This window comes from Aspergillus neoniger, assembly GCF_003184625.1.
Source record: "Aspergillus neoniger CBS 115656 unplaced genomic scaffold BO87scaffold_14, whole genome shotgun sequence".
Lineage (NCBI taxonomy): Eukaryota > Fungi > Ascomycota > Eurotiomycetes > Eurotiales > Aspergillaceae > Aspergillus > Aspergillus neoniger.
In genome coordinates, this window is record NW_020291142.1 from 459600 (window position 1) to 487390 (window position 27791).

General features: G+C 49.8%; 12 protein-coding genes and 1 non-coding gene across 13 annotated transcripts; 7 read left to right on the plus strand and 6 right to left on the minus strand.

The window, feature by feature from the left end:
- Nucleotides 1-97: 97 nt before the first annotated feature.
- Nucleotides 98-1219, minus strand: BO87DRAFT_425510 (uncharacterized protein; the record flags this gene model as incomplete). The annotated part of the gene is made up of 2 exons (XM_025627307.1): nucleotides 98-305; nucleotides 1176-1219. The coding sequence occupies 2 exons, from the start codon at nucleotides 1217-1219 to the stop codon at nucleotides 98-100; spliced, it is 252 nt and encodes an 83-aa protein (XP_025480313.1).
- A 595-nt stretch (nucleotides 1220-1814) lies between these two features.
- On the plus strand, nucleotides 1815-3780 carry BO87DRAFT_406402 (cation:proton antiporter; the record flags this gene model as incomplete). Its single annotated transcript, XM_025625999.1, has 3 exons — nucleotides 1815-2070; nucleotides 2118-2947; nucleotides 2994-3780. The coding sequence occupies 3 exons, from the start codon at nucleotides 1815-1817 to the stop codon at nucleotides 3693-3695; spliced, it is 1788 nt and encodes a 595-aa protein (XP_025480314.1). The 3' UTR covers nucleotides 3696-3780.
- A 725-nt stretch (nucleotides 3781-4505) lies between these two features.
- On the plus strand, nucleotides 4506-6279 carry BO87DRAFT_396568 (inorganic phosphate transporter PHO84; the record flags this gene model as incomplete). Its single annotated transcript, XM_025625254.1, has 4 exons — nucleotides 4506-5026; nucleotides 5070-5135; nucleotides 5220-5569; nucleotides 5612-6279. 4 exons carry the CDS (start codon nucleotides 4506-4508, stop codon nucleotides 6277-6279), a joined length of 1605 nt encoding a protein of 534 aa, XP_025480315.1.
- BO87DRAFT_376178 (uncharacterized protein) lies at nucleotides 6191-7760 on the plus strand. Its single transcript, XM_025623228.1, has one exon. It carries the CDS (start codon nucleotides 6654-6656, stop codon nucleotides 7593-7595), a length of 942 nt encoding a protein of 313 aa, XP_025480316.1. The 5' UTR covers nucleotides 6191-6653; the 3' UTR covers nucleotides 7596-7760.
- Nucleotides 7761-8436: 676 nt separating this feature from the next.
- On the plus strand, nucleotides 8437-9088 carry BO87DRAFT_44328 (uncharacterized protein). The gene has a single exon (XM_025628087.1). The coding sequence runs from the start codon at nucleotides 8531-8533 to the stop codon at nucleotides 8999-9001; it is 471 nt and encodes a 156-aa protein (XP_025480317.1). The 5' UTR covers nucleotides 8437-8530; the 3' UTR covers nucleotides 9002-9088.
- An 86-nt stretch (nucleotides 9089-9174) lies between these two features.
- BO87DRAFT_396569 (monocarboxylate transporter) lies at nucleotides 9175-10654 on the minus strand (the record flags this gene model as incomplete). The annotated part of the gene is made up of 2 exons (XM_025625255.1): nucleotides 9175-10468; nucleotides 10515-10654. 2 exons carry the CDS (start codon nucleotides 10652-10654, stop codon nucleotides 9175-9177), a joined length of 1434 nt encoding a protein of 477 aa, XP_025480318.1.
- Nucleotides 10655-10860: 206 nt separating this feature from the next.
- Nucleotides 10861-12930, minus strand: BO87DRAFT_435373 (citrinin biosynthesis transcriptional activator CtnR; the record flags this gene model as incomplete). Its single annotated transcript, XM_025627761.1, has 5 exons — nucleotides 10861-11288; nucleotides 11339-11833; nucleotides 11886-12411; nucleotides 12460-12664; nucleotides 12717-12930. The coding sequence occupies 5 exons, from the start codon at nucleotides 12928-12930 to the stop codon at nucleotides 11067-11069; spliced, it is 1662 nt and encodes a 553-aa protein (XP_025480319.1). The 3' UTR covers nucleotides 10861-11066.
- Nucleotides 12931-14959: 2029 nt separating this feature from the next.
- Nucleotides 14960-17417, minus strand: BO87DRAFT_376179 (flavin-containing monooxygenase). Its single transcript, XM_025623229.1, has one exon. The coding sequence runs from the start codon at nucleotides 17041-17043 to the stop codon at nucleotides 15403-15405; it is 1641 nt and encodes a 546-aa protein (XP_025480320.1). The 5' UTR covers nucleotides 17044-17417; the 3' UTR covers nucleotides 14960-15402.
- Nucleotides 17418-18690: 1273 nt separating this feature from the next.
- BO87DRAFT_t135 lies at nucleotides 18691-18798 on the plus strand. The gene has a single exon. It is a non-coding gene; the product is annotated as a tRNA-Met (tRNA).
- Nucleotides 18799-19062: 264 nt separating this feature from the next.
- BO87DRAFT_406407 (SNG1 family protein) lies at nucleotides 19063-20869 on the minus strand. The gene is made up of 3 exons (XM_025626000.1): nucleotides 20617-20869; nucleotides 19485-20561; nucleotides 19063-19434 (listed from the first exon to the last, which is right to left on the minus strand). Exons 1-3 carry the CDS (start codon nucleotides 20744-20746, stop codon nucleotides 19283-19285), a joined length of 1359 nt encoding a protein of 452 aa, XP_025480321.1. The 5' UTR covers nucleotides 20747-20869; the 3' UTR covers nucleotides 19063-19282.
- Nucleotides 20870-21208: 339 nt separating this feature from the next.
- BO87DRAFT_376181 (glycosyl hydrolase family 79 C-terminal domain-containing protein) lies at nucleotides 21209-23673 on the minus strand. The gene is made up of 8 exons (XM_025623230.1): nucleotides 23141-23673; nucleotides 22971-23090; nucleotides 22770-22909; nucleotides 22583-22690; nucleotides 22161-22529; nucleotides 22022-22113; nucleotides 21927-21960; nucleotides 21209-21873 (listed from the first exon to the last, which is right to left on the minus strand). Exons 1-8 carry the CDS (start codon nucleotides 23269-23271, stop codon nucleotides 21428-21430), a joined length of 1440 nt encoding a protein of 479 aa, XP_025480322.1. The 5' UTR covers nucleotides 23272-23673; the 3' UTR covers nucleotides 21209-21427.
- A 28-nt stretch (nucleotides 23674-23701) lies between these two features.
- Nucleotides 23702-25315, plus strand: BO87DRAFT_376182 (BNR repeat-containing protein). Its single transcript, XM_025623231.1, has 2 exons — nucleotides 23702-24356; nucleotides 24409-25315. The coding sequence occupies exons 1-2, from the start codon at nucleotides 23860-23862 to the stop codon at nucleotides 25250-25252; spliced, it is 1341 nt and encodes a 446-aa protein (XP_025480323.1). The 5' UTR covers nucleotides 23702-23859; the 3' UTR covers nucleotides 25253-25315.
- A 365-nt stretch (nucleotides 25316-25680) lies between these two features.
- BO87DRAFT_357955 (sugar transporter) lies at nucleotides 25681-27788 on the plus strand (the record flags this gene model as incomplete). Its single annotated transcript, XM_025621436.1, has 8 exons — nucleotides 25681-25894; nucleotides 25938-25994; nucleotides 26050-26371; nucleotides 26420-26494; nucleotides 26541-26761; nucleotides 26822-27172; nucleotides 27252-27442; nucleotides 27553-27788. The coding sequence occupies 8 exons, from the start codon at nucleotides 25681-25683 to the stop codon at nucleotides 27697-27699; spliced, it is 1578 nt and encodes a 525-aa protein (XP_025480324.1). The 3' UTR covers nucleotides 27700-27788.
- Between the last annotated feature and the right edge of the window lie 3 nt (nucleotides 27789-27791).

Below are 27791 nucleotides of genomic sequence, written 5' to 3' on the forward strand. Positions count from 1 at the left end.
TATTCAAGTACAACACCAACAATTAGCTCTCTCTCCTCCTTCCATAATACAAGAACCCCAAGTATGTTGTGAAAGTCACTCACCCTAATGAACCCACTTAAGCCTTGAAGTGGATACCAGCACCGGCACCGAGTCCAGCGTTGGCAGCGACCTCAGCAGCGGCGTTAGCGGCAGCGTTGGCACCGATACCGATCTCGAAGGGAGCCGGGGCGGGAGCAGGGTTAGCGGCCACAAAGGAGGCCAGGAAGGCAGTGGCGAAAGCGGTGATGAGAGTGAACTGCATTTTGACTGAATTTATTGGGTTTCTGTCAGATGTATGTTAGATGACGGTTTAATTATCCTCAAGGCTGATGGAGTAGGAGAGAGAGAAGTACATACCCTAACGCGGGAATGTCTATAGAACGTGCGAAAGATGGATGGATGGATGAAGGAAGGATTGCTTGCTTGCTTGCTTGAGATGCTGGATGAAGAACAGAAAATTCAAGCAGGAATCGAAGACGATTTTATACCTCCTTCTCCGTCCTCGCTTGAAGGCGTGAGAATTCAATTCACAGTATAAGTTAGTATGTAGAACAGTAGGTAGGGGTCAGGGGTGTGCGTGCGTCTGAGATCTGATACCGCGGACTGGAGCTTATGGTTCAACATCCGGAAAGGATCGACTTACTTCTCGATCTAAATATCGGGAAACAGTGATCGGAGGACAGTCCTAGTCTATACTGTGGTAGACAGAAGGGGGTGGTTGGTCGGGTGATCTGCTTGAGTTGAACCGTTCGACTCAATTTTGAGGTTCCGAGGTACCCGTACCCTAAATCATACTTAGACCGGGCTTGGATTGATTTGTCTTTGGAGTTCGGAGATTCATACTCATCTAAACTGACTGACTAGACATCTAGAGTAATACTTGCGAGAGGGACTGAAAAAGAAGAAGCAAAACTCATGAACGGGTGTTCCTATCTCGCTTTCTATCTGTAACCTCCGTTGGAGCAAGATGGAGTGGTCGGTTCTCTTCCGAGGGTTCCAGCCAGACTTGGATGCGACGCCGGTGTCGATCTTGCGGCTGGGATGAAACGCTTCCGCAATTCTATTTTTACTTGCCTTCTACGTTGGTGCTGCTCTATTGGACTTAACTCTTAGATGATTAGGTTGAATTGGGTTTATGCATCAACGTTATGCACATTGTCATGTGCCGAGGTTGTTTCCAGACAGGTGCTTGGTCCATCGCTGGCTGGAATTGTAGCTTTCCTGGCAGATAGGAGTGATCGACAATTGCTGCTGCCACTTAATTACAGAAAGTTTGGTTAATGCATAGAATTGCTGAATTTTGATGTTTTCTTGATATTCTGCTATTAACGCCTTTGGGAGTGTTGCATGTGCTAACAATATGCACTTCGGGCAAACTGCCTATTGAGCCGTGCTCAAAGGTTCCAGACACAAACGCATCAAAGCATTTAATACTAATTATATCCAATTAGCCGGTAGGGAGAAACAATCCCAAAGCTATGCATCGGTGGAGCGATACAGGAGCTGAGACCTCAGGCCTCCTGACGGGTGGGTTAGTGAGTGCATTATAGTTAGGTCGGACTACGCACAGCGCAGGCCATGGAATGACCATAATCTGGTAACTATCTCCTACTGCTCTCTCTGCATCAGTGGTATGGCTATATCCAACTGCAGAGTAAAGTGTGAAACATTTGTTTGACTGCAGAAAATCGATCGGGGAGTAGATTAGTAATCACCGGCCAGCACGATCTGCAATCAGCGGCATCCGAAAATGAAACAACATCCATGTACTTCTTGCATTCCGTGGGGTCAATATGGCTAGCAGTGGGTCGGACGCAGCTTTTGCGTACCATGAGCCAAGTATCTCGACTCTTCTCAATCAGGCTGGACTCTTGGTGGTCTTGAACCTCATCAATGTCTGTCTCGATAAGCTACTGTACTGTGGACTGATCGGTCAACTGTTCGTCGGTATCCTCTGGGGGACCCCCGGGGCAAAATGGCTGGACACGGAGACTGAAAGAGTAATCCAGCAACTGGGCTATATTGGCCTTATCATGCTGGTGTATGAAGGTGAGTATTTTGGGTTCAAAGAAATGATCCATGACTCACTCAAGTAGGTGGTCTATCAACCTCAATCAAATCCATGAGAGCCAACCTCGTCATTTCGCTATGTGTTGCCCTCACTGGGATCGGGGTTCCCATGGGCTTATCATTTATCTTGGTGAAGCTGGTCTCCGCCAGCCCCCTTCAGGCCTTCGCTGCAGGCGCATCTCTCAGCGCGACCAGTCTTGGCACCACTTTCACCATACTATCAACCACTAATCTAATCCCGACACGTCTTGGTACTGTCACTACAAGTGCCGCAATGCTAGACGATGTTGTTGGTCTTGTCATGGTTCAAATCATCTCAAACCTCGGTGGTAGTGATTTGTCGTTTAATGCTGTTACTGTGGTTCGACCTTTGTTTGTCTCCATCGGCTTTGGATTAGGGGTCTTCGTCCTATGCGCATTCTGTCTGAAGCCAATACTGCGAAAGGCTCTCACTATGAGAGGTGAACTGCCGCAATTTATGGGATCTATGCAATTTGCTTTCCTTGCGCAGACATCTATGCTGGTGGGGCTTGTTGCGGGCGCTACCTATGCAGGGACCTCTAGCCTATTTGCTGCGTATCTTGCAGGTGTGATCATTTCTTGGTTTGATGGGTTGGCTGCTGATAGCCATATTCCGAACACTAACACGGATCGCGACATTTCACAGTCCGAGCGTGGCGTGCTAGGTGGGCAGGCTACCTCTGAGCAGTCGACACCTTATCGTTCAGACAACGCTGCTCCAAGCATGCCGCTGGAACCTTCTTTCAATCCACATGAAAAAGTTCCGACCGGTATAGAAGTGTATGAGAAGTACTATAAAGAGCCTGTGAATCGGATTTTGATTCCATTGTTCTTCGTAAGTCTTATCCTTGGTGGCTATTATCTACTTCTAACATGTACAGGCCTCCATCGGCTTTGCTATACCTATCACTAAGATGTTCCGCGGAGACGTTGTATGGCGCGGCATCATTTACGCCATCCTCATGATTTTTGGAAAGATGGTCACCGGTATATGGCTCGTTCGTTTCTCGCTTCCTTCGACGACAACTTTGCTCTCCACTCTCGAGAGACCGTTCTCTTGGGCTCTCTTCTCCTGCACTTCTCGTAAAAGCGAGGACAAGAAAAAGAAGAAGGAGAAGGAGAAGGATACTCGCCCTAGACGCCAGACTGCAGTTCGTACAGAACAGTCTGATCGAAATGCAGATGCTAAAAACTCGGCCGAACACAGGGGAAATCCCCAAAATCCCAACCGCAATGAGCCTGTATCTGAAACAGAACCTCAAACCACCTCACCCAATCCCAGCAGTACCATGTCCCTCCCTCCCAAGCCCAAATCGCTCTATCCACCGTTTATCCTCGGATTGGCAATGGTTGCCCGAGGTGAGGTTGGCTATCTCATTGCTTCCCTCGCGGAGAGCCAGGGAATGCTCTCCAGTGGATCTAATGGCGAGATCTCGGACATCTACCTGGTAGTTATTTGGGCAATCTCCATTTGCACGCTGGTGGGACCTATTGCTGTTGGAACCATAGTTAAACGAGTGAAGAAGCTGCAACAGGCTCGGGGACCTTTAGGCGCGGATCCTTTGGGGGTTTGGGGAATCTAACGCTAGAGAAAGAAATGCAAAATTCAAAGGAGCTTGAAGCGATGTTATTGAACTAGTGTAGTCTATGCGGCGTAATGTGTCTGATTAGGGGGTTTCTTTGCGTTTGTCACGTGTTAATCCATATTTCTTCGCTGTCTGTCTTTCTCAACAAACCCACGTATCCTACTACTGCCGGTCCATATCATGACTAAAGCTAAACTAGACACGCATGTCCGGATAGTAGAGCTGCATTTCAACCTGAGCTTCTACCATCTACATGGAAAGTCCGCATCACATTCTCCAATTTCAGGTGCTGTCAGAAGCGGAAGCCATCTTCACAGGCCTGCAATCTTAGACAAAATGTGGCTTAACTCCATTCAGAAACACTGTAAGATGATGTCTTATGATGTCAGTCCACAAGGGCTTGGGAAGCCTCCATGATCTCGCGGGCTGAATTAAAGTTAACCTCCCTTGAGCTACAGGAACTCCAGACCGTCCGATAGAATTGACCCATGGATGCTTCCAGCCCAGGCAGGTTGATAAACCTCACGTGCCCGGCTGACTGGTATCCATCTCCTCCCATATCGGTCTGTCCGAGTGTTGCTGTCACTTCAGACACCATTGACTTCCTTTCTGAAGATGCCATATCCAGACGAGTGATCGGGGATGGAAACTTGAGGGAGTGTCTGGAATTCGAGAAAAGACATAAGTAAGCATGTTGGCACGATTTCCACTCTCCAACAACTTCCCATCTTTATAATCTATGCAGACCACTAACACTCTCGTATATTCTTGCAGGACCTACCCCTTGTGACGCCTTGTTGGGATGATATGGCTGCCCCTGACACGGCCGCGTTTCCCAACTACAATGTTGACCTTTCTCATGTGGAGGACCCCAACGAGCGTCGTCGTTTAGCCCTTGCACGCATCGACGACGCTCCGTTCGGATGGCGTCACGCTCGCGCGGTTGTTGTGGCAGGAGTGGGCTTCTTCACCGACTCCTACGATATCTTCGCCATCAACCTCTGCTCGAGCATGCTGGGTGTTGTCTTTTGGGAACACGCGACCAATCGCCCTGGCAAGATACCATACAGCTCGGACACTGCCATCAAGGTCTCCACATCAGCTGGTACCGTCATCGGCCAGTTGTTCTTTGGATGGTTGGCAGATATTGTCGGTCGCAAGCGCATGTACGGGATTGAGCTCATCATCATTATATTGGCTACATTGGCACAGTGCTTGTCCTCGAATTCTCCTGCAGTGTCCATCACGGGCCTTTTGGTATTCTGGCGTACAGTCATGGGTATCGGCATTGGTGGTGACTATCCATTATCTTCAATCATAACTTCAGAGTATGTGCCTACCCCTTATATTAGAACTCAGCTAATCGAGTAGGTTCGCGAATACAAAGCATCGAGGAGCCATGATGGGAGCTGTCTTTGACATGCAAGGCTTCGGATAGTTTGCTGCTGCAATTGTCGCGCTAATTGTGACGGTGGGTTTTAAAGGCTCCCTGGAGTCTGCAGCCTCCGTGAGTAAATGCAGTGGAGTCTGTCAGCTGGCCGTGGATAAAATGTGGCGGGTCGTCATTGGGTTCGGAGCGGTTCCGGCTTGTCTTGCGCTTTATTATCGTTTAACCATCCCTGAAACCCCGCGCTACACCTTTGATGTCGCCAAAGATTTACTCAGAGCGGATGAAGATGTTGAAGCTTACATTCTGGGGAAACACGAAGGCCATCCTGACGAGGTCAAACGGGTAGCTGTGCTTCAAAGTGCCGATATCAGACTAGTGACTCCAAAAGCAAGTTGGTCGGACTTTCGTTCGCATTTCACCACTTGGAAGCATGGCAAGGTATTGCTTGGCACTGCAGGCTCGTGGTTCTTCCTTGACGTTGGTAAGTATACTCCACTTTGACTGTAACGCGCTGACTTTATAGCGTTCTACGGACTTGGGCTCAACAATTCCATCATTTTGAGAGCCATCGGCTGGAACGGTGGAAGTACTGTGTACGAATACTTCTACCGCAACGCTGTGGGCAACCTGATCTTGATCTGTGCTGGAGCCATTCCAGGATACTGGGTGACGGTTGCAACAGTCGACCGGCTAGGCCGCAAGCCAATCCAGATTACCGGATTTGTGATATTAACTATCATATTTATCATCATCGGGTTCGCGTATGAGCCGCTGAAGAAGTCTGACAACGGGTTATTGGCATTGTACGTCGTGGCACAGTTCTTCTTCAACTTTGGGCCAAACGCCACCACGTTCATTGTGCCAGGGGAGTGCTTCCCTACGCGGTATCGGTCAACCTCGCATGGGATCAGTGCTGCTTCCGGAAAAATCGGTGCCATCATTGCGCAGTGTGTATTCGGGCCGCTGGCGCAACGGGGAGCGAAGGGAGGCGTTAACTCATCTGATACGCCGTGGCTCAATCATGTTATGCAGATATTTGCGCTGTTCATGCTGTGCGGGTGCTTAACCTCGTTGCTTATTCCAGAGACGAAGCGTCTGACTCTGGAGTATCTGTCTGGCGAGGAACCTACACCCACGCCCACGGTCACAGCCTCAGGGCAGGAGCAGGGGCCGAAGAGGGATAGAACATAAGGAACGGTAATTGAGATGCGTGCAGGTAGTTCCGGGGAGTAATAGCTAGTTGGATAGGGAACAAGAGGTCCACCAGGCAATCGCCAGCACGGTAGCATTTTGGACAAGAGTATGCGATAAAAAGTTGCTGCAATAAGTAACCTGCGAAGCATTATTTTAGTTCTTCTAAGATCAAATGTGATCAATGTTTGCAATATACACCAAATCAGTAACACAGTAGAAACAGCATAAATAGCATTTTGGAACCTGCGTCAGTATGTTTTCACTCACCACATCCCACCTGTATACTTCTCTCATCTCACCGACCACCCCCAAAACAGCCTCCCTCATACCAACACCCACACCACCAAACCCAATCCACACACAAAATCAAGATGCCTCCCACCACAAACAACCCCCTAACAACATCCATCACCACCACCGAAGCCGAACAAATCGCCTCCCTGCACCTCATAGCAGACAGCATCGCCCAACAACGCCAACTCGCCGCCCGCTCCATGCTCACCCACCCGGCCATGCTCTCCTGCCTTACCTTCTCCCTCATCATAACCTACTTCTTCACTCGCGCACTCAGCACCACCTCATCCTCCGGAGAAGGAGACGATACGTGGCCGTACCTTCTCCTCATCACCTGGCCCGCCTGCATCACGGTGTATCTCCTCGCCGCGGCGCACACGACACACCCGTACCTCGAGAAAGCAGGCCGTACGGGGACCTGGGTGTGGTTATGGAGGGGAGGGACGAGGTATAAGCATCGGCGGAGAGAGCAATCACCTTCACCATCTCGATCGTTGACTTCTACATCTAAAGTGGGAGATGATACCCGCGTGCGGAGAAATCACCACAACGCAGAAAAACACAAAGAAGACGAGAAGGAACGAGGAGATATCATGCTCGTAACGAAATACCAAAACCGGGTGATCGGCACGCTCGTCCTGCGGATCATACACACTGAGGAGGAACTCTGGGGCCATGTGCGGGATGCGGTGGTACGGGAACAGCTTTACCAGTACCAGCAGCAATATGCTCCTTCAACTTCAGGAACAGGGTCCTACCGGCCAGTCGTCAGTGTCATCCGAGCATGGACTGTGCAGCAACATCTTCGGGGGATCGGGGTGGGGAGGAATCTATTGGAGAATGCGGTTCGGATTTGTCGGGAACGGGGGGTGAAAGGGCCTGTGTTTTCGGATTGTCATGCGAATGAGGTGCTCGGGTTGCCGGTGGTGTGTAATGGAGAGTTGGTGAGGAGGGAGAGGTGGGCGAGGGAGGTGTTGGAGAGGGTGAAGAGGGAGGTTGATGATGCAGTTGGTGTTTAAGGGGTGATGGTGCAGGTACCGATGGGGGATGTGATGTGTGTGGTGCAGTGCAGTGCAGATGCATTATACAGTACGGGGTACTTTGCATTTGACCATGAATATGACGTGAAAGTCAGAGGGAGATGAAAGGAATGAATGAATGAATGAATGGAATGGATGATGAAGAGATCCATAGCATAATACTAAAATTAATCCATCATCAGCTACACTACAGAGTACATTCATGCCACTGCAATACCCTCACTGAAGAAAAGTACATTACTGTAAGTAACAACTGAAACATTCCCAATCAAACCAAAGCACCACCCCCAAAAAAAACAACAAATCAATGCAATACTATTCATATTAATTAATGCAAGCATCCAATAACCCCATCCCACAAAAAAAAATACAACCAAACCTGAATGAACCACGTCACCCGATGGATGATGGCAAGCTCGGATCCCCCTACGTGGATTGAACTCTTCCCCCGATCTGGTAATCCTGGGGTGCGATCCCGCGTTTCGTCTATTCTGATTGGCTACACCTGAAACCTGCATTGCCTGACGGCCCCGTATTCTAGTCAGTTACGGGGGCCTACGGCTGGTATTGCCGTGTATTGCCGCTGATAAATATAGGGTCTGGTGGGTCTGCCAAGGGTCTTGGTGGATCGGCTGCCTGGGCTGGCTTGGGTTTGGCTTGGGGTCTCCTGTTTGGGATTGTAGCTGTTGGGAAAATCCCGGGGTGAGATATTTATTGAATTATTAGTACCTCTGTTCTCGCTTTTTCTTTCTTTCACCTTTTCTCTTTCTCACCTACCTACATCCTACCTACGCAAACAACACTCGTTTCGTTGTTATCCACATTTACAACCACGAACAACACTCGTTCCACAAACACACATACACACTCTCTACTACCAAAGCACACCCTCTCCGAGAAGCCAAAAAAACAAAATGTCCATCACAACCGCCACAGCCACCACCTCCGCCAGCACATGCACCTCCACAGGCAACCTATACGTCCTCCCCGTGCAAGACGCAGCATGCGCGCTCCCCAACACCAACAACGCGAGCGCCATCATGGACAAATGCTGTTCGCCCGCCAGCCCAACCAAATACGACAACGACTGCGGAATCTACTGTCTGGCCCAAGGGCAGGACGTCAAGGAGCTTCTCTCCTGCATTCAGTCCAACGGGGCGGTCGAGGACCCCTTCTGCTCCGGTAACTTGACTGCGACGGCGACGGCGAGCGTGACGGGAACGAAGGCTACGGGGTCTTCTACGAAGACGGGGACGAGTACGGGCAGTGCGGCGAGTGAGACGGGGTCGTCTGCGGCTGTGCCTATGAAGCAGGTTGGGGTTAGTAAGGTTGGACTGGGCATGTTGGGGATGGTGCTGTGTGGGGCTGTTTTGGGGGGTTTTTAATTCATGGATTTGTTGATTGATGGGTATGGATATGATGGTGGGAATTGGTGATTGATGCAGGCTTTCGGGTTGAATGTATTCTATTTTCGATGCGATGCGGTTCGATCCTATGATTGTAATGTTACTTATTTATCATCGATTTAATTACTATCATCTGCAGTGAGTTGAGATAGCTACACCCGCCACTTCCCATGTACTTCAGCTCGCACCCAGAAACATGCCACCGTCGCAGCGAACAACAACACTCCCACTGTGATAGCAGCCCGTTCGTATGTCCCCGACTCCGTCAGGGCGGAGCCTCGTGGAATCAACAGCCCCGTCAGCGGCGTGCCAAGCAACGCCCCGACCCCCCGCACCAGATACAGCGCCCCATTGACGCTAGTGAAATGCTGCACGCCGAAGAGCTCCACCAGCGATGCGGGGAAGAGGGAGATATACGCGCTAGCGAAGGCGCCATACAGGATCGTGAAGACAATGAAGAGTCCGTGTGCCGCAGCGCTCGAGACCAGCGACGAGGGTAGCCAGAAGGCGAAGACGGCGACGGCGCTGAGAAGAGTCGTGGCCGCGAGGGCATTGATCCTGCCGAGCTTGTCGGCTGCGTAGCCGATGATGATGCGGGAGACAAAGTTCGATGCGTTGCTTAGCGTGATGAAGTTGGCGGCTGTCGTGGCGCTGTAGCCCAGGGCTTGGGCGTATGCGGCGTAGAAGAAGAGCGGCGTCGAGTAGCCGGCGGATTGGAGGAAGCAGCCGAGGGCTTGGGCCGTGAAGCGTTTAGAGCGGGCTACACGCCAGTTGACGAGCGGGACGGAGAAGAGTCGGATCCATTTAGGACGAGGTTGGGAGCGGCTGCTGGAGGATCCGGCTGTTTGCAGTTTGACTTGTTCGTGGAATTTGGGCTCCCAGCGCAGGATGCTGCCCGCGGCGGTGACGGTCGTCAGTGAGATGCAGCCTGAGATGCGCAGGGCGTTGCGGAAGCCCACATGGGAGATCATGGCCCGCAGTGCAGGCGGCCAGATCATGCCCCCCACTCCGGTCCCCGAGATGATGATACCCATGGCGAGGCCGCGACGTTTGCTGAACCAGGTTGGGGCAACCGCCATGGTGGGAACGTAGGCCATGCAGGTGCCAATGCCCAGGAGTAAGCCTTGTGTCAGAGAAAAGTGCCATAGAGCCTTGCTGAAACTGGCGAGGATGTAAGCGATGCCAAATACCCAGCCGCCGGCGATGATCACGGCTTGTGGGGAGAAGAGCTTCGCCCAGGACATGGCGAAGGGGCCCGCCATCGACATGAGCGCAATGGCCAGTGTGCCGATCAGGTCGATGAGCGCAGTCGTGCTTCCGGTAAAAGGAGTGTCTGGTTCGCGGGCCATCTCTTCATAGAGGGATTGGTAGACTCCAAAGGAGAACACGAAAGCGCAGGTCGTGATCATCACGATGAACCCGGCTGCCACAACGGCGACATAGTGCCTTGGTTGTCAGAAACGTTGACCCTCTTGTAGGTTGGTGAGCTTACCATTGGGGATAGACCGGTTCAGGAACAGGCTCACTCCTGCTATTCAAAGCCCGGTCCGCATTTTGCGGCAAGGATGACTCCTGCTCAGCCGCCGACCGGGAGCGATCAGACAATTCGACATCTATCTTCTGGCTCGCCATGACTACCCATGAGAAGCACAAGGTGGATCGATCGATCCAACCAAGCCTTATTTAAGTTGATCTGATAAGACGGTTGCTTGCCGAGTCTCGTTTCCGCGGCTAAAGCATCAGCCCGCTGCACACGGCAATCTCACAACTTCATCTACCGGCGCTGCGGATCCGGGGTATACCAGGTATATTATAGGCGGATGAAGCCGCCTGACCACCCCCATCGAAGCCAATTTTTGAGCCGATCTCTTTCGCGATCCGGCAGTCCCACGCCTCAACTACCTTCATTGGCTGCTCATTCACCGTGACCCATTTTCGTCATGGTAGTGCACGTCACAAGGCCACCCCAAGCGAGCTTCCGGATCTCGTAGCGTATAAGGCTGAGCAGCTTTCCATAGAAGATGTATGTACAATATCGACGAACCTAACCATGGCTCTCCTCCTCAGCAAGGATAAAGTCGGGTTCGAGATCAAACAGATCAGAGTGTTGATTAACCCATTCCAGGCAAAGATAATTATTATTCGCCAAATTTTGCACCATACCTAAAAGTTCCTGCAGCTGCAGCACGCACGAGGCATCTGTTTCTTGATACATCATGAGCACTTGGGCGCAGAGAAGTATGGGAAGCGGTGTGAACGGGGAAATCTATCGGACATCAGTACAGCTAGCTAAAGAAAGAGAAGGTTGCAAGTCACCTCAAAGTAACTCAGCTGCAACACCGCCTCTGTCAGGCGAATAATCTCCTGGACAGTCAGGAGTGCTCGCTGTCGGCATTGCCGCAGCGTCTCGCTATTCTCAGTCGCGCGAGCCAGTAGCTCCAGCGTCATACAGTGGTATAGAATAGCCGATTGTATCATAAGATTGGGGGTGAGAGACACCGGTTCGGCTGGCAGATTGGGCGTTACTGGCTGGACTGCCGAGATGGTCCGACTCTTCTTGATTAGTACAGCATCTAGCCAGCGATGTCGCTCCCAGAAGCTGTTGGATATGCCGCAGTCGGCTTGCTCCGCGACTGCCTGCTGTCGGTGCAATACCGTTTTCCCACAAAGTGATGCTAGGATGACCATTTCCGAAAGCTCTGCTTTGAGTAGGGGTCTATCTTCAATAATGGTTTTCGAGAGCAAACCGGTCATCTGGCTTAGTTGACCTGTCTGGAACGTCTCCTCTCTGGCGGGCAAACGTGTCGCAATCTGTCAACCATCAGCTAGGTACGCCGGCGATCAAAGCATCGACATGACATACAATTCGCTCGTCAAAGGTTAACGGGCTCTCGTGTCTCAAGGAGATAAGTCGGTCCAGAATGTACGCTACCCAGAAGACGCGACGCTTCTCCTCCGCACAGACGAGACCCTCCAATGTACTCGCTTGGTGAGATCGTGTATTGTCCGCCTTATCAAGATCAAGCTTGTGCAGGTCCATCAGCTGCACAAGTCGGATGCCCTGACCGGCGCTCACCCACCCGCGACGGAAGTTATGGTGAGTGAATTCGTAAACAGCAAGTACCAGTAAAGCCTGAACATGCTCTATTTGGTCAATCTCGGAATCACCATCTACTAGTTGTAGATAGCCTAGGAGCTGCCGAACAGACTGGTACAGGGGCTCGCATAGATGCTCCAGTTGGGCGGACATGGATGTAGTTATCGTCCACATGGCGTACTGCAAGCATCTTCTCGATGCAGACTTGTTGGAATCCCTGGTCCAGGAAAGGTAGCGCCGTGCGTTGAGAATGGGAACGAAAACGTGTGCACGATCAAAGTACAACTGGTCACTTGCTTGCTCAGCATAACAGCACGGAAAAAGGAATCATGATACCTACAGTTCGGCATGCAATAAGTCCGAAACCGGCACTGCCCCTACGCTTGGTGCTCCCGCTGGGGCGTTGACCTCGTTGAGAAGTACATTTAACTGGGGCTCCCCATTCCAGCCATGCACTGTGGGTTGTGCAGCAACATCACCGTTTGTGGATGTCTCTGCGGACACGGGATCTTGTGTCCGTCCAAACACTACATTCTCGAGATTCGCTATTCACGTAAGTCCTTGTTGGTGTTTTCTATAGTAGAGCATACTACTCACCGATACGCACCTGCAAGGTTTTCAGATGGCCTTTCTTAGGTCCCCGGCGGGAAGGCTGTGGGTGAAAGACACATTTTATGCCCGCGTTAGAACAATTAACGCATTGGGGATGCTTCCCATCGCAGCGCATCTTTCGGCGACGGCATTCCGCGCATGCAGAGCCAGGGCGATTGCGAGATTGAGGTTGATCACTGGAAGGCGAAGGGCTGGACATAGCTGGTACGTAGGTGGATGGTGAGTCAAACAGGGGAATGCACGTGTGCCGTTTGCATGAGATGGTGATGGAAGGATATATTTCTAGCTACTGCGACATAGAAACCCTAAGTAGATCTTGGCTCCCATTGAAGCCATGCCGAGCCGATTAGTGCGCTTTATGTTCCGAGCTATAGGGTATCCTGCAACATGAAAGGGGCGGGGGTGGGGGCGGGCGGGCTAGTAGCAGAGTTGTTGTTCAAGTCAGTGTGCTGCCATTACAGCATCTTGCAGATGAGCATGAGAAGGGTAATCCTTGAGTGGCATTGCCTGTTGCGGAAATCCGAGCGAGGCCAGCATAAGCACAGTGTCATGGAAAATCAGATCCATAAAGATCGACGCTCCCAGGACCATCTGCATGCGAGAATTCTAATGGCCTCGTCACGAAAGTTAGATCATGATGATTTGGAATCGAAGGGGAATTATGCACTGGTGAGGGTTCTTTTTCAAAGGATGCCACTCGCAGGTAAATACTTGCCGCAAACAATTATTGGGCAGACTATATCTATCCAATAATCTCTTATGCTGGCATTTTCAGTCAAGAAGGACTAAGCTTTTCGATGGTCATGGTAAGATTCCCGGGATCAATGATGCAGCGGCTACTGCGTGATGAGTTTCGGAGAATGCGGCCTGAACACTTGACTCAGCTTCCGTTTCAGCTGGAGTGATGGTTGCAAGAGGCTTGTCATGGCACTGCAACTTTATTGCACACCGCAACTGAGGCCCAGGGTGGCTGCATAAGTGTGTCAATAGTTATGTCCACAATCCAAAATGACGGGAACGATCCCCATCCCATTTTTCTTTGATGGGTGGCACTAGCAGTCCTGTACCAATACATCTCAGGGTGCATGTCGTATTTGTCGAAGGGCGACAAAATGATTTCCGCATAAATGGAATAATAGAGTGTAGTATCTGAAGAGATGGCGCTTATAAAATTCAGGTCTATGAGATATATCTTGCTTGTGGTGTAATAGATACCTTTGTCTTCCGCATACGTTTATTTCCTCATCTTGGTTGAATTTAAAATTAGTCTGTTATTCCGGCAAACCGGACATTTCGTAATCTGCATTGCTAGGGCTGCACACTCCATCCTGCGTGCAGCGGTTAGCTTTTAAACGTGCAGGCTAGAAAGACTGGCGTATTCTTGGGGATACTTGACGTGAGAGCGTGCTGTAGAAATTTGGAGATAACCCCAAAAGGAGGTCTGGTAGCTCAGGTGGACCTCGTGCATCTGGGGAAGAGATCGTCGCAATTGGCTGGATATATTCGGCTTCCGCTGGGTTCTGATGATTTCTAATGTCGGCAGGAGTTGATTTAAACCCCTGCTAGTTCCATATTTTTTTTCCTGCTTATCTTCAGTCAGCCACCATCAACCGGGGTCAAAAGACCATGTCTTTTCCACCTATATGGCTCCTAATATGAATTTCCGGCAAGTAAATCCGAAGGTTGCTGTTATGAGGGTTATTTATAATAGATTATTTTCGCTTCATAGGGCTGAACAACATGATCCACCGGTACACCGAATGCTATCATAGACGGCAAGATGTCAGTGACAGCGGCCCCAGGTAACTTAATAGTTCTTTCGGGGATGTTTGATCGCGATATGGACATAGCGTACAAGTGGTTGCAGGTCATTTCAAACCAGCGGCAATTTATTGCTTTAAACCCAGGCTGCACACCGAAAATTGTGTTTGGTGCGCATTGCAGGCCGTGAACTAGAATACACTATGTGTGTTCAGTGTGTAGATAGATTTCTGATTGTTAGCCTATAGAGGTAAGAGGAAGAGGAAGGAAAGAGGAGATGCTTCTGGAAGTACACGTGGTCAGACATGGGAGGCCTGCAGAAACCTCAGGCCACGCCCCGACAAGGCCATTGTTTCAATTGGAGAAATGGGGCTGGGATGGGAAGAAGGAACATCTAATCAAGGAAAAAAAAGGGAAAAAAAAAAAAAAAAAAAAAAAAAAAGTAAACAAATTCAGCTCTCGGTCTAGTGGAACTCTTATGTAGCTAGTTAGCCGATTATTTCGACTAGCAGTCTATCATACAAATGGAGATCGTGCGAGTCAGCCGAATGTGAATCAATGCATTGTTCCTAGCCCATTTGGTTCTGGAAATGCCTCACCAATCCATCCTCCGAGGAAACAGCTTTCCTGGCCTGTGACATCTATCCATCCGATCGATGATTAACAGGGTATATGTCTTTGGTTGGTACCATCTTATTGCTAATCCCCCAATAGAAAGTTTCCCGGGAGAGTTCCCCGTCTCCCAACAAGGGCAAGACTAGATTTTCTGTATTTCCTGGGGAGACCAAGATCTGCCACTTGTACTTTCATTGAGTTCGGAGAAGGGTTGACAGTCTGGGCTGACTCGCGGAAGACAGTTGATCTCATGTTCACTCGCCAAGAAATCCGCATGAAGTCTTCCCAAATTTCTTCAGAGATTCGCCATCTGTACAGTCTTGAACCCCTTCCAATTCTCCAGAGCCTCTGTACAAGCCTGTTTGTATGCCGGTATCCCACCACAAAAATTAAGCATCTGCCGCTTCTTCCCCGGTATATTGGCGCCCATATACCAAGAGTCCGCCCGAGTAAACAGTGTCGCGTTAGCGATTTCATCCGCCCATTTCGTCCATGAGTCTGCTGCCTCTGGTGTAGCCTCGATAGATGCTAGTCGATTGGCCCGCATTCTCTGGATTGTATCGATGATAATTTGGCCCTGCACTTCCATAATCGAGGGTAAATTGCTAAGCGCGCTCGGTCCATGTACTCCGCACATGTAGAACAGATTGGGGTATCCGCTAAGCGTCAAGCCCAAGTATGTTTTTGCTCCATAATTCCATTCTTCCTTCAAGGATATGCCCTCCGTGTTATGGAGACCCAAGTTTGTCAAGCTCCCCGTCAAACCATCAAACCCCGTTGCTAATGCGACCGCGTCAAGCTCATGGTATGCTCCACTGCTCGTTACAATACCATGGGGCCGGAATTCAACAATTTTCTCCTCACGCACATTGACTATATGGATATTCGGCTGGTTGAATACTTTGTAGTAATTCAATTCCAGTGACAATCGTTTCGCTCCAATGGGATGTGGTGGATCTAATGGTGCTAGGAGGTCCCGCTTTCTAGGGTCGTGGATTCTCGAACGCGTCTTTCGAGCCCAGAAGTCATACAAGGCACGGTTTGCTTTCAGGTCGGTCATATTATCGATAAAGGTTCCAATCATAAAATGAAAACCGCCCTTTTTCCATGCATGTTCATATAAAGCCTCACGCTCCGCGGGTGAAACGTCAAACGTCCGTTTGTGTACCTGTGTTGCTACATATCCCGCGAAGGTATTACCACGGTCCCGAAAGACGTGTGGATACATGGACCTGATGACCTCTTGCTCTTGGGGAAGTTGAAGCTGTCGCATGGGCAAAGCCAGGTTGGGTGTTCTCTGAAAGACCGTCAAAGTGCCTGCTTCTTTAGCCCATTCTTGGATGATCTGAATCCCTGCTGAGCCCGTGCCTATCACTGCCACCTTCTTTCCTTGGATATTAACGCTCTCCTCTGGCCAGTATTCGGAGTGATAGATCCCGCCCTTGAAATCCTCCATCCCAGGGAAAGCAGGCGTGTAGCCCTTTGATGCAAGTCCTGTACATGTTAGAAGAAATTGGGATTCAGTGACTCGACCATCCTCCGTTTCGGTGCGCCAACAGCTCTTTTCTCGTACGAAATGTGCCTTCACTACCTTGGCTCGGAAGTCCACATCTTTCTTGATATGGAGCTTCTTATCGACATGGGCAAAATACCGACGCAGCTCCTGGCCGGAGGGGTAAACCTCGTTCCAAGACCAGTCCTCCCAAACCTCCGGCATAGACAGCTGATAAATCCAGCTTTCCGAGTCGACCCTCACACCTGGATAGATATGATTTGCCCACGTCCCTCCCAGTTCTGTCCCTGTTTCGTAGATCCGGCATGAATAGCCTAGTTTGCGAAGGTGATATAACATAAAGATTCCCGAAAAGCCAGCTCCTATTATAAGGATGTCATACCTGGCAGGGGGGGTGTCTGAGAAATTCGCACTGTGCGCCATTTCTATATTAATCCTAGGGAGAAATATGTGTGGTAGGCAGTTCAAGGCTAGGATGAGATAGCTGGGAGACTCTTTGGAATGTCAATGAGAGGGCAACAGTCGGTATATGTAGCAGTGCGATCGCACCGCCATCGCCGAGGCTCTATGGTGTGATAACCGAAATACTTTTGTGACATGTCCACCAATCTCTGGATGTGAACCGTTGGAGGAGTTGTTGTTTACTAGCGCGGAGACGTCATGCCGCTGTGCGGGTTTAGGTGCACGCTCACATTGGACGCCTGAGAAACCATCCTTACTAGTTCGTTCACATAGTGACGGCTGTCCTCGGCTTTCTCCACTCGATCCTAGAAATGTAAGGAATAGTGAGAAATTTCCTGTGTTAGGCTATTGCCAACCCCCCTCGCTTGGTGGTCATGGTGCTTTTATCGAGGTTGGGGAGCTGGTGACAGCCTAGCCCTAGTTGGTAGCTCCGAAAACAATGCTTATTGTCGTACAAGCGAACACGACGACCCTCTCGAAAAAGCCACGTGAGGGAAGGATCATGGGGGCAGGCCGCTGTGTTCGATAATATGGCAGCCTTGATTGTGTAACTATTGGTCACCCGACAATGATAAGCACTAGCGAAACATTGGCGCACGGGAAAGGTCGTTATCACATATTAGTTGTCTCTATCGAAGAAAATTGGTGTCATCCTGTAACCCCACACTTGGCGCCCCGGCCCCCTTGCAGTCTGAAACAATATGCTGCCAGGGTGTTTTCTTCCATATGCAGGATTGATGGTGCACAATAAAGAGATAAAAGCTCCTTCACGACCTTCTCAGGCAAAAGGGCAATATGAACTCAGCGATACAATTGACCTGAATGTTGCTGTTCAGTACCGAACCAAAAATACAGACACCCCGTTTCCAATGTTGGCCACATAGCTAGTAATTAGATGATTATCACGGCACACCACCTTGAATTCGACTTCCGGAAGATTCAGAGGTATTCGATTTGTTTGACTTGCTTCTCGGATGTATCTTGACCGGCATTGCGATGGGGTTCTTGAAACACTCCGCTAACTCTCCGAGTCTATATTCTGGCCTGCATAGATGCATTCCATGGCTTGCTATAGTACTATTAGATAACCCTAACATAAAAGATAAATGTAAGCAGTGCCTTTATTGTTATAAAGCCCGCATCCATCAATATCGAGTTACACTTGTTGAGGATGTGTCGATGTGAATTGTATGCGACAAGATCATAACTTTGTGCATTCCGATGTCTACTGGCATTTTAGTTGGTATACATCGTGTTAGAAATACCATGAACTTATAGTGATGGCTCGGGGTACGCGATTGAAGCTTCAATCCTAAAATTCCACCATCGGGTTTGTGATACAATGCATGTATGGTCGTAGGGCAACTATATAATATATAACCGATACAAAACACGATTTCCACCATCGACCAAAAATGATACAAAACACCAAAATACAACATATTTCCACATATAAATAAAGTAATTAAACATACTGAAACCATTTACTAACCACAAACCACCAAAAAGAACACAACCCACAGCTCAAAGTCATTCAAACAAAACGTCTCTTCTGAGCCAGCATGCACGGGATATAAACCGAATACTTGGTGCGGCTTTCAACAACTTGTCTCGATGGTGTAGTTGGTTATCACGTGGGTCTCATACTACAGTATGACGTGGAAGCACAACTTCCATGCGATCCCAAGGCCGGGAGTTCGAACCTCCCTCGGGACATTCCTTTTTGGATCTGCATTATTGCAGATCACGTGATATCTATGATTGTGCGATTGGGATACAGCTAATAAGTAATTTTTCTTCTCCCCTCACTTTCATTTTAATTTCCTTTATTACTATTCCGGAGGTCCTGGCAGCAGAGACAAACACAATTATAATATTTACGGAGCCGAGTATCGTTTCGTCAATATAACTTCCTTCCTTGGTGTGTAGCAATTGATAATCCAGCCAAGCATAGGAACTATTGTCGACATGCATTGAACCGAAAGATATAAATGTGATGGCTCTATAAGTGTCTATAATACATAGTAAAAAATATATGCAAGAACCGAAATCCCCCAATAAACACCCTCGTCCACACTATTCCCGCGGACCGTATTAGCAAGAAGGCATCATGCCGAAATCTAGAACCTCTATGTATGCTCGCCAAACAATATCAGAAAAGTCTATTGCTTTTGATACCCGGGGCTAGTGTATGAGCCTTTCACGCCCAACCCCGCTTGACCTTCCAGTTCATAAATGCTGCAGCGAATGGGAACAAACAGATCGAGAATGCGACCCAGGCGAAAAGAACACCGAAGTCAAGCCCGATGCGAGAATGCGTATCGAAGAGAATGGTGCGGAGTGCCTCGACGACTACCATATATTAGCTTGGTAAACTGGAAGAAATTGAGGGAACAACATACTTCTGTGAAGAGGCCAGGCGTAACCCCATCTAAAGAAACCTGGAGCCAAATCCAAAGCATAAAAGCCAGTGGCCACGTTGGTGATCACCCAGAAAATGAGGAAGAGCGCACTCCAAGGGAGACCGATAATCATCGCCATGTTCTCACATGGGAAACCGAGTGCGCACATTCCCACCCAATTCAGCATCCAGTAGACAACAAAGGACCCATGGCCGTAGGCATTGGGGTTGTTGGCTGACTGAGTGTCGGGTGCGGAGGGGTTGTTAAACGGAATCTGGAAGGCCAATGACACGAAGGAGTAGAAGAGCGATAGGAAGAAGTATGTGCCAATGTTGGACAGGATGCGCCACAGGAGCCACTGTGGGATTTTCAGCGGAGGATGGTTGCCCTTAATGAATTGGATGTGTATGGGCATCATGAACGGGGTGTTGAAGAAGGCAAGAATGATCAGATAGATGAGACCAATGCTCACGGCCGGAGTGATGACGGCGGGCGCGAAGGGTCGAAGGTCAATGGAGGTGAATCCAATTGCCGGGTTGATGGCCTGTGGCACTTTGCTGATGTTGTACCCTTCCTGCGCGACGGTCTGTATCCAGCGCGGTCCGAAGTACGACCGGACGGCCAAGTCTAAATCGGATAAAAAGGGAATGATGTAGTTGTAATATGTGGTCGGATCGCGTGCACTGATCGTGACGAATTCCGCCGCACCGTAGGGGTCATAGGACGAGTTCCCATTAGTGACAGCGTTGCGAAGAAGAGCAGTGGCATTAGAGTTGACAATAACAGCCGCATAAGCGTGCTCGTCGTACACCGACTGGCGCACAGCCCAGGGGTCATTGTTGAACTCTGCAGGAGACTTAATCATGTAACCCAGATGCTCGCTGCTCGAGTCAAGTATTTGGCTCACGACATCAGTCACGGCAGGGCCCACAATTGGAGTCTCATTTCGGTAGGGCTCCAGCTGGCCATCAAAGTCGACAACCCAAACAGTTAGAGCAGGAAACCGGGACTCCGCCTGAAATTGTACGGCCCAGAACAGGGATAGAATGCAAAGGATGAAGACACAGAGTAGTAAAACTGTAGATTAGCAATTAGAGGAGGAATACTCATAACTTAAGGGTTTAGCACCAACCTGTCCGGCCCCACTGGAAGAACACGCTGCGACGAGCAGCTTTAAGTGCAGGATCAAAGAAAGAGACGGCCGCAGGAGGGGCCTCAGCCTTGTCGCCAGCCTCGGCCATCTGGACTTTGTCGGAGCTCATACTGTGGCCCGAGTACAAGGACGTAAGGCCGGTGTGTGAGGAGAAAAAGTAAGGGTAGCGTAGGAAAGAGGGAAAACCACAGCAGACAAGAATATTATGCCATCCGACGCCAAGGAGGCCTAGAGGCGCGATGGGCAGATTTAAAAGAGTCCATGATCAGCCTGGTACCCATCGCAACTATTTTCCACCGATGGCTCACTGATCGCTATCATAAGTCGGCAACGGCGAACCCGGGAAATTATCCAAATAGGGTAATGATCGAACTCCGAGACCAGAGTTCGCCTTTTCGGAGCGCGAAAGTGTAAAAAGTTCGTTCTCGGGCTTACAGCTCGGCATGCATGGCCTAACGCTAACAATGGGAACAGCCCTTTTCTAATTTGACCACGGTATTCTACCTTATAAAAAGTCCATATTCTCATGTTTAAAACATGCACTTTTATAAATCAAGACGCTTGATCATGATGAGGCTCGGCGTGGTCTGAAGTGGGCGGTGAGGTGACTGGCAGAATGTTAGACCCGGTCATATCTCGGCTGAGCCGAGCCAAGCGGAATTCCGGCTATATTTTTAAGGGAACTGGCTAGACCCGGGATTACCCCTAGCAGGCCGAGCTTGGTTTGTCCCGTGCATTCCAATCTTATCTGATACGACCGGGCCTAACGCTGCTCGTTGCTTCTTTCAGATTACACATAAATAAGCAACGCCTCGGATGCCTGGACAGTGAATGTCGCCCGTCCTGCTGTTGCTTGCGTCGTCTCCATATCCTTTGTGCCCTGTAATTCGCATGTTGCGTTCGCAAAAGTCTGTCCTCCGACGGTGATCCCCCCCTCCCCGACGGTCGTTGTTGCGGCATCTCCAGTTAATCGCAACGCGGATACGGAAGTGGATGTCGAGGGAATGCCACTCAGTGTCACGCTCACGCTGGTCCGTGTCCCTGAGGTGTAATACTCCGAGTTGTACAGCAATACACGGATGGGCTGGTTACTGCTATCGTACAAGGCGTATGCTGCGAACCGGCTGTTCCCGGTGTCTAGCTGGGCGACTTTGGAGGCACCAGAGAGGGCAAGGGCGGCCGTATAGGCGCCGTAGAATGGCGCATTCACCGATTCGTCCCACCAACAATACGGGCCTTGTACTATGGGTTAACTTAACCAGACATAAGCAAAAACATGAGATACGTACAGTTACCAATTGTTCCTTGGTGGAAGAATAATTGCTGTCAAAGTCAGATCAAAAAGGCTCGTTCTAGATCTGGAGCTGACGGCGGGTAGGCCTACTTTAACACCTAGAATCGTGGCTTGCATGACATAGTCCAGGATCCAAAGCCCGGCACCGAAGGTAGGGCTAATACCACCACCTCCACCGGTCGCTGGCGTTATTTAGCATTTGGTTAGGCACGTGCTGGGCGAAACATACCCGAGTTTGTTTCTCCCATGACAAAATCTTTGTCGAGCTCCTGTGCAGCCACTATCTGGCTTTGAAACTCTGACACACCCTCCACTATCTCCGTATGGCTCATCAATTCATCTAGGTCCGCGGTAGACGCTGATTGCGGATAGTAATGGTGGCAGAAAGAGCGCACGTATTGGGTGGTATCGGCTTCTTCCTCTTTCTGAGCTAAATTGCTCACATTGAATGTCCCCACTCCGAAGAAGACACCAGCTTGGGCGAATGACGTTTCGTCCAAAGCACTGCCTGCAGATGCTTGCCACGAGACCTGTGAAGCTGCATCAGCCGCAGCCGTCCATGACTGGCCATCCGCGATTGGATCACTTGAAGTGAAGACTGGCAAGAATTAGCGCGGCTGTTCCGAAAGTAAGTACATACTGTGAACGTACAGTTTGGTTCGTTTCCAAGCTCAATAGCATAAAGAGTAGCAATATTTGATTTGGCAATCTTTGCTGCGGCGATTGTATTGTTGATATTGTCCAGCCGTCTATTGAGCCCTGAGCGTATCTCAGCATCGTGGTCATGGGCCCAACAATGGCACTTGCGAATCAATGATAATCGCTATCAATGGCATACCAATGGTTACCGTTCCTTCATAAGAACCTGCTAGTTCCATGAAAGAGTCACCGAACGTGAGTGACTCTGGTGCATCATCTGGCGAGTCGACGCTGTATGAGACTGCTGACGATAAAGAGGCATTGTAGGTTGCGCGATCCCTTGTAAAAGACTTAGTGAGATAACTTGTAGTACAAAACAAAGACGCCGCGGATAGCTCACTGTGTTGTGCCTCCAATTCGAATGGGCGAGTAAGACCCCGATGCATCGTGCAGTTGTCCCAAGCAGGAATTTGTCAAGGGTAGTTGCTGGAAGTACTCTGGGAAGGCAAAAAACTCGAATCTTATTATAGTCAGAAATCAGATCTTATGCAGTAGAACAGGTCGACGTACGAAACGCCCACAGGAGCAGCGTCTAGCTGACCACTGGAGTTTGCTGGAGCTGACGATGGAATTTCAAACTCGAGGCCATTGACTCCGCTTCCAGTAGCCAGCAGGAGAGCCGAAGCAATGAAAGCATTCATTTTGATGCCAGGCATGACTAGGATCCCAATTGAACTGTACATAACGCGAACTTATCTATGCTCTTAGCAAGGGAGTACTTGCGCAACGGTCCCCAGAAACTTCGTATTTCAATTGCCGCAGTCAACCGAATCATTTCCTCGAACCCATACATCCACCGGAGGTGCCATCGGTTATTATGGAGCCAGCTCGGATAAATTGTGAGGTGAGGGGGCGATCAAACATTGTCAGAGTTTATTGAAGACGATCGGTGAATGGCCGGCCATCGATGGACACCGGCGGAGATCGCTGTCATTGCGGGGGCGGGGCAGTGACGAATGGATCAGGAGTTCTTCCACCAAACATCAGCTGGACTGGCGACCAGCTAATAGACATGTCCTTAATTGTGTTGTGCAAGAGCGATTTGAGAAGGGGAAGAGATGCTGAGAGGGAAAATGCTCTGCCGCAGTCTTCTCTCGTTCCCGATCAGGCCAGTTCACGTGCCTCGAGAAATAGCATAATTCTCTAGCTGAGAGTCTACCACCCATCGAAAAGTTTGCATATCACCCTAGCAAAACTACTGGGACGTGTCTGCTACTACCGAATCAATTATGACTATTCCATCAATTACTGCTCTGGGGGACGACCCCAATACCACGCATCGCCTAAACGCCTGTGCCTATCAGCAGTCAGCAATCACAACTTCAGGCAGCATCCAGTATGTGGCTTTTTATACCTCGTGGGAAGGATCAGAACCTAGAAGAGTTACAATTGCACGCCATGATGTTCGGGACCCTTCATCCGACTGGCAATACTTGACTTTCGAAGATTACAACCAGACAACCGATGACGGACATAATACCATATCCATCGGAATCTGTGCCGGTGATGGAACGATCCATGTGTCGTTTGATCACCACTGCGATGCGCTGAAATATCGCATCTCGCGACCAGGCCTGGCAGCCGACCCAAGCGAGTCTAGTTGGACGGCAAGCAACTTCAGCCCGGTTCTAGATCATCTACCCGGCTGCGACGGTATGTTGGACGTTACATATCCACGATTCATACCTGCTGAAAGAGACATGTACTTCGAGTGTCGCATTGGAAAGTATGTAATGCGCAAAACTCCGGAGAAGCAGAATCTGACATTCAACCCGTAGAGCAGGTGCCGGCTCCGATGTCCTGTATCGCTACAGTTCTGACACTGCGCAATTCGTCCAACTGGGAACCTATTTAGTTGGAAGACAGTGTAACCCGTATCCAAATGGGATGTCTTATCATCTACCAACGAATAGTCTTCACGTTACTTGGACTAACCGACACTTTATCGAGTATGAAGGAGCGAACGACCGTGCTTCCACAGCCCACAAAGCGCAAGCTGGGCCTAATGGCCCCGAGAATAACGAAGGGCTATATTATGCATATAGTCGGGATAATGGCACTACATGGAGCGGGTCAAACCAAAAGTCAGTGGCTATCTTGTCAGCACGTCCAGGGACCGGACTCGAGTCCCAAGATAGCCGGCTACTCGTCAGGGATATCCCTAGAAACAGCGGTAGCATGAATCAGGAGGCACAGTACGTTGACTCCGAGGGAGGAGTGCATGTATTGAATCGAGAGAACACCACTGGAAAGGAAACATGGATGCACTACTACCGCTCCCCATCGGACAATCAGTGGAGTTTCTTCGCATTATCTGACATATTTCCTACGCCTACCGGACCTCGCGGCAAACTAGTCCATAGCGAGAAGCTCAATGCTGTCTTCTTCATACTTCCGTCGAATGTGGAGAGTGAACTGTTGATTATGCGGAGGAGTATGACTGATATACATGGAGAAATGAGTGTAGTATGGAGAGAACATGGATACAGTGGAGAGCCACTGATCGACGAAGAAGCCTTCACAAAATTTGGGCTTCTGTCTATTCTCATACTGAGAGCAAACGAGGAAGGTAAAAGAAAGGTGGCCGTGCTACAATTCGACGTCAATAACCTGGCACAATGAGGAGCATGTGAGAAGTCCTGAAAAGCAAGAGAAGCAGTAATTAGTAGCAGCAATCCTAGTGGGAGCCTTCAACCCGAAAGTCAATTTCAAGTCAGCCCTTGCTCGTGGCGACGCAGTCACTCGCACTAGGAATACATTTTCCACCAACAGGAGAATCAGGAGATCGCCACCAGCTGTCTGAGCTGCTCGCATGGTTTTACCCAGCCACCTCGGATTGCTTTAGGCCGAACCTCTCATGCAACCTGGGGGAGAGATCTGCACGATCAGCCCCGCAGTTCCCCCAGGTTTTGGCCCCGGATAATAGCCTGGGCAAGCTTGTCTTGATTAGACATCGCATTCCATAGGATCTGCTACAAGCTCCGTATATATCTTCTTGATGGAAATTGGTGGCAGTGTTAGGGGATATCGTTAACCAACCCGACTTCATCATGACAGTAAGTGCGCGGAAGCCCATCGACCGCAGAGCGCTGGAGGACACGACGGTGGTGAGCAACAAGCAAGGGCCATGGTGGAAGGACACCGGTCTAAGAAAGCTGAACTTGATGCTGTTCTTTCTCATGTTTAGCGAGTTTACTCAAGGCTACGATGCTTCCTTGATCAATAATGTGCAAGAACTGAGTGTTTGGCAGGAGGGTATGCCAAGTATTGTATCTGCACTAGCCCGTTGATTGACCATGTGGTACAGATTTCAACCACCCTCATGGTAGCCTTCTGGGAGCCATGAGCGCTATGTACTGGATAGGTAATACAATACACTGATCTTGACGATCTCGTTCTTGGTCTAACTACAAGTTCAGGAAATATCGTCGGTGTTGTCTTCATCTCCTTCATATCTGACAGGCTCGGCCGCAGATACTGCCTGTTTTTCGGTGCCATCCTATGCCTTGCTGGCACTGGCATGGCTACGGGTGCCTCCAGTGCCGGTCTCTTCATCGCAGCCCGCTTGCTTCTAGGCATGGGGGGTGTGGTAGTTGCTGCGATCGGCCCAGTATGGATGGGTGAACTAGCCTACCCAGACCATCGAGCGACAGCAACTTCCATGTCAAACACTACCTACAGTGCTGGGTCTATCATCGCGGCGTGGATTACATTTGGATCATTCCGACTTGCAAGTGCATGGTAAGCCCACTGCCCGAGACCATAATTCCTCATCCTCATCAAAGATAGGGCATGGCGCATTCCCACCGTCTTTCAAGCGCTTCCATCAATAATCCAACTAATTGGAGCATTCATTCTCCCAGAGTAAGCCATAAAAAGTCCTCATCCCACTCATGGCTAACAACGATAGATCCCCCCGCTGGCTCATCAGCCGCGGCCGCGAACAAGCCGCCCTCGCCATCCTAGCCAAATACCACGGCAACGGCGACGCCCAGGACATCGTAGTGCAACAGGAATACCAAGAAATGAAAGAGACCATCGAACTCGAGATCGCCGCCAAGAAGACATCCTGGAAAGAACTCATCAACACCCGTGGAAACAGATGGCGCTCATTCATCCTCATATGGTGTGGTGAGTTCCTCTACTCCAAACCCACCTCCACCACCACCACCTAATGCGAGAAACCACCAGGAATCTGCAAACAATGGTCCGGTAACGGCCTGATAAGCTACTACCTCAGCAGCATGCTCAAATCCGCCGGAATAACCGCCGAAGTCGACACGACCCTGATCACCGCAACAAGCCAAATGTTCAGTTTCGCCTGTGCACTAGCCTTTGCCTTCCTCCCCGGCCGAGTCGGACGAAGACCTCTCTTGCTCTGGTCCATGGGACTCATCTGGCTCGTCTTTGCGCTGATCACGATTTGCACGGGCGTGTTCGTCGAAACAGGTAGTCAGTCTGCATCGTACGCCACTGTCGCTTTTATCTATATATACAACGGAGTGCATAATCTAGGTTGGACGGGTGCGATGATGCTCTACGGTTAGTACCTATCCCAAGCCACAGAATCCCATTTAGACAAACATGAATGGTCAATGCAATAGCTAACTAACGAACGCAGTCGTCGAAATCCTCCCCTACTCCATCCGCGCCAAAGGCATCGCTCTTTTCTGGCTCGTCACCGGTGCCACAGGAGCATTCAACACGTATGTGAACCCGCTGGGCATTGATGCCTTCGCATGGAAGTATTATTTCTTCTATGTGGGGTGGATTATCGTTGAGTTTGTGGTGGTGTATTTCTTCTTCATTGAGGTTGGTGTTCATTCTGTCCCTTCCACACCCCTCTATATATATATATATATATGCACATGTTGTTGTTCGACATCGTGGGGATGGTGGCTAATAGTATGGTATATTTGCAGACCAAAGGACCGAGTCTGGAGCAGATTGCGTTGCTGTTTGATGGGAAGGATGCGGTGGTTAGTCATGCTAATCCGGTGGCGGAGGAGTTTTTGGATGAGAAGGAAAAGGAGAAGGCGGAGGCGAAGGAGATTGAGGTGGCTCGGTAGGAATATATTGAGTAGTTTATGGGATGAGGTGCTTGATAAGGTATGAGACGGACTGGTTAGGATTTACGTTGTTGGTATGGAAGGGAGTTAAG

Coding starts and splice junctions, on each gene's coding strand:
- BO87DRAFT_376178 (XM_025623228.1), top strand. CDS start 6,654: ATGCCTCCCACCACAAACAACCCCCTAACAACATCCATCACCACCACC.
- BO87DRAFT_44328 (XM_025628087.1), top strand. CDS start 8,531: ATGTCCATCACAACCGCCACAGCCACCACCTCCGCCAGCACATGCACC.
- BO87DRAFT_376179 (XM_025623229.1), bottom strand. CDS start 17,043: ATGGCGCACAGTGCGAATTTCTCAGACACCCCCCCTGCCAGGTATGAC.
- BO87DRAFT_406407 (XM_025626000.1), bottom strand. CDS start 20,746: ATGAGCTCCGACAAAGTCCAGATGGCCGAGGCTGGCGACAAGGCTGAG. Junction 20,562..20,616: donor CTTCCAGTGGGGCCGGACAG/GTTGGTGCTAAA, acceptor GCTAATCTACAG/TTTTACTACTCTGTGTCTTC. Junction 19,435..19,484: donor CGCCTGGCCTCTTCACAGAA/GTATGTTGTTCC, acceptor AATATATGGTAG/TCGTCGAGGCACTCCGCACC.
- BO87DRAFT_376181 (XM_025623230.1), bottom strand. CDS start 23,271: ATGAATGCTTTCATTGCTTCGGCTCTCCTGCTGGCTACTGGAAGCGGA. Junction 22,691..22,769: donor TGAAGGAACGGTAACCATTG/GTATGCCATTGA, acceptor AGATACGCTCAG/GGCTCAATAGACGGCTGGAC. Junction 21,874..21,926: donor CCAAGGAACAATTGGTAACT/GTACGTATCTCA, acceptor CCATAGTACAAG/GCCCGTATTGTTGGTGGGAC.
- BO87DRAFT_376182 (XM_025623231.1), top strand. CDS start 23,860: ATGACTATTCCATCAATTACTGCTCTGGGGGACGACCCCAATACCACG. Junction 24,357..24,408: donor TTCGAGTGTCGCATTGGAAA/GTATGTAATGCG, acceptor TTCAACCCGTAG/AGCAGGTGCCGGCTCCGATG.